At 49.9% G+C, this 3766-nt stretch overlaps 1 protein-coding gene across 3 annotated transcripts in view; it reads left to right on the plus strand.

Moving 5' to 3' along the window:
* Positions 1-280: 280 nt before the first annotated feature.
* The window catches only part of FBXO25 (F-box protein 25), a 24225-nt gene continuing 20739 nt past the window's right edge, over positions 281-3766 (plus strand). For 2 of the 3 annotated variants that reach the window (XM_066597853.1, XM_066597833.1), the window contains exons 1-2: positions 281-379; positions 3109-3243. In XM_066597853.1, coding sequence (XP_066453950.1) covers positions 3119-3243 — 125 coding nt within the window. In that variant the 5' untranslated portion in view covers positions 281-379; positions 3109-3118. The remainder of the gene's footprint in view (positions 380-3108; positions 3244-3766) is intronic. The other variant, XM_066597844.1, reaches the window with a different exon arrangement.

Consider the following 3766-nt stretch of genomic DNA (forward strand, 5'->3'; position numbering starts at 1 on the left):
GCTCAGACTCCTCTGACTTGTTCTGTACAGCACTGCCCACCTATGCCGGGTCACTGTCACCCACTTCCACCCCCTCCTCCTTGCTGCACAGCGCCCCCTGCCGCCCCCGCACTTCCGCCTCTCCACAATGGCGGTTACATCACTCAGTGGAGACCGCAGCAAGATGAAAACAGAAGCACGTGGTAAACATCAGCTGACCAGCGACGAGCCCCGCCTCCGTCCAATAGCAGCGCAGTCAGGGGGCGGGCTCAGAGAGGCAACCAATAAGCAGGCGAGTGGGCGGGGCTGATGGCGTCAGATGAAGGAGATCGGCAAAGACTTCCGTCAACAAGAACTTCTGCTCCTTCCATGTAGAGCGGCGGCTGCGGGGAGCACACAGGTGGGTGCATGCTGGGACTAGTAGTTCTCCAGCAGATGGCTGTTGTATTGACCGGCTCGTTCCCCCCGGGGTGTTAGCTGCGCTCACTCTGCATGCAGAATCCACAGTGAATAGATGCTACTGATTTCAATGGGCTTGTTCACACGGGCGGACTTGAATCGCGTATTCTGCATGCACGGTAATTCAAATGCATTGATTTTCACAGTTCCGTTCACCATTACTTACATTGATTGCGTCCAATGTGCACGTAAAAAAGGACGCAGCGCGCTCTGTGTTACCGCGTGTCATTCGCGCATTGCGCACGTAAGCAGTTTTTTTATGCATGTTGCTATGGGAGACGTGAGACGAAAGTCAGGAAAAAAAGAGAGCGCGCACACAACCATTCCGTAATACACTGATGCCCTTTACCGTGCATTATGCGCACGCAATACGCAATTCAAATCCGCTCATGTGACCCCCGGCCTGAGCTCTGATGCCGCAGTGCCAGCTGTTGTGCCCCTCATCAGCCCCAGCCATAATAGGTGAAAAAGGAGAAAGCTGTGCCAAATACAGCAAAATGATAACCCCAGCATCACCGCAAAGTAAGCGGCTAACTTTGGCGCAAATGGCGTACTGCAGATGTTGAATTTGCAATATAAAATTTACTGAAATTAGGGAGGGGGGGGGGAGAGTACTCAACCCGCCGGTGTGCGCTGCGGGCGGCTGACAGACCTGCACACCTTGTATCTCGGTTCGCTGTATCTTTCAGGAACTCTGCTTGCTGCCCATGAATAGATTTTTTTTTTTTCCGCCACGGATTTGTAATCTGTGTCACGTGGTGGTAGTGAAGGGGGAGGGGGGGGGAGTTAGTTACTTAGACAGTAACCCCCGAAGGGCGCCAACATGTGGATGTAAGCTGCATGGGAAACTCGTGGGCGGTGGAGTAAACGGTCCCTGGGGTCTGCAAGGGGTTGAAGAGTAAAGAAAGAGAATTACGGGCGACATCACATCCATTTAGTAACTGGCGCAGACTGAGCAGCGGGTCACTGATGCCAATGCGGGCAAAGTCCACCGCTGCTATCAGTCAGCCTTAAAGGGACGTTCTGGGTTCAGAAAATAAAATGTATTTGTTCTCTGGTGAAGCGTTGGCCGTCCCCGCAGGCGGGCACCCTGTAGGCAGGCGGGTACCCTGTAGGCAGGCGGGCGACCTGCAGATACATCTGGTGCATATGACGAATGGAGCGTAACTCCTTGGCTTGGCAGCGCCGTGTGTCTTATCTTTAACGCTTTTGGTTTCTGGATCAGGCACCAGCAGTTTAACCCTTTAGTGACGGCCAATACGTCTTTTTACTAATGGGCCGTCAACCTACACATAAAGCGGTGTCTTGGCTGACAGCCTGTCTGCGATGTCTATTGACTTCACTGGAGGCCGTCTGTGTGGATTCTGCACAAATCTAGAACGCGGTGCGATCCTAAATCCGCTCATGGAAATCGCAGTTGTTGTCCGCTCATCTGAGCGGATGTGCTAAAGTTCAACGTTTTTAGTTGGCGTACAATACCGCGACGACTGCAGAATCCGCAATTGAAATCCGGTCGCGTGAAGCCGGCCAATAGATCATTAATACCTAATCGCCAGGGATCCACCGCTCGGGATCTGCGACAATGAGCTGATGCCCAACCTGCTGCAATGCAGCGGGCCAGACGTGTCATAGGGGGGGGGGAGAGAGAAGGGCCTGGCTGGCTTTACTGCTTTTTGAAGTCAATGGGAGCTGAAGCCGACTTTTTGCACTTCTGCTTCTAACATGGGCGACAGACACAGAAGTGTAATAGTCGCTTCGGTTCCCATTGACTTCAACAGGAGTGCAGCCAGGGCACTTCTCTCCTGTCCGTCCTGCTGCACTGACAGCACTCGCCTGAGGATAGGTCATCAATATCTTTTGCCTGGAATCCCCCTGTAAAGGCGCTAGGTGGTTTTGAAAACCCATTTCAAGTACCAAAATTCAGATTTCTGATCTATTAGGGGTGAAAAGTGACTACATATATTATTGTCCTGGGGAGCTTCTGTGGTGGCGCCGCAGTGGAACTCAACACTAATTGATATATATCAATCATTTTTTTAATTTTTTTTTTAACCTAAAATGACATTTTTTGTGATTGAAAATCACTCTAAAGTGCTGGTTATTAGGGGTCTCCCTTCCTTCTGTCGTGTCTGCCCTCAAATAAGTGACAGGAGACGCAGGGATTGCAGAAAAGGTAGTGGAGAAGGAGGATGATGAGTCATCATGTTCATTGAACCCTATAGAGAGCAGGGGGGAGGGGGGAGAGGAGAGACGAGACTTGTATAGACACTGGCTACAGCTAATAGTAAGTCACTGTTTACTGTGTTTTAGCTACAGAAATCTAATTTCCAATGCTCAATCTTGCAATACTGTCCTACATAATGATGATGATATATAGTGTGTGTTATAGATAGAGACCAGAATCTGCAGCACTCTGCACAGTCTATAGCGCACAGCACAACAAGCTCCTCCCACCAGTCCTGAGTGGGTTGAGAATCAGATGTACACCCCGCAGAGGGGGAAATGCAAGATGTCAGTCATATTGGGCAGAAATAGTGTGCAAACATGACGGATAACTCTCAAAAGTTAAGCTATAATACAGCAACGCCTGACTGACCTGTGGGGGGCGCACATGAGCAAAACCGAATACGCTGAGTGAATGATATGGAATAACAGGACTACAATTACCAGCAGGACAGTCATGCCATTTCTGGGACAAGATTGGCGTTCTCCAGGGTGGAGCTGGATGAAAACCGAGGATGGATGGAAAAGATGTGAATTCTCCTTCGATGATGTTGAACGGAACAACAACCTTAATTTCCACCTGTGAGTACAGCGGCTTTACCGCGGATCTTCCATCATCCATACCAACCAGAGCTATACCATATCTGTTTGGAAACTGCATATCATATTTAAATCTAGACCAGGGGTCCCCAAGGGACCCCAACAGGTCATGTTTTCAGGATATCCTATAGTAAGAACACCTGTGGCAATGTCTGAGGGACCGACCATAATTACATCACCTGTGCAACACTGAGGAAATCCTGAAAACATGACCTGTTGGGGTCCCTGAGGACTGGAGTTGGGGAACAGTGATCTAGGCTTTACCAAGTAAAAACGGTATCTCAGCACTCTACTAACATCCCCTCCAGTTAAAGCAGCATATTGCCACTCTACTACCATTCCCTACCCCCATTTCAGGTAAAACGGTATCTCGGCACTCTGCTAACCTCTCCCTTCCCAGATAAAACAGTATCTTGGCACTATACTAACATCTTTTCCGTTGCTGGTAAAACGGTATCTCGGCACTCCAGCACTCTACTAACTCCCCCCACACCTCACCCCCCTT

This window comes from Eleutherodactylus coqui, chromosome 1, assembly GCF_035609145.1.
Source record: "Eleutherodactylus coqui strain aEleCoq1 chromosome 1, aEleCoq1.hap1, whole genome shotgun sequence".
NCBI classification, from domain to species: Eukaryota; Metazoa; Chordata; class Amphibia; order Anura; family Eleutherodactylidae; genus Eleutherodactylus; species Eleutherodactylus coqui.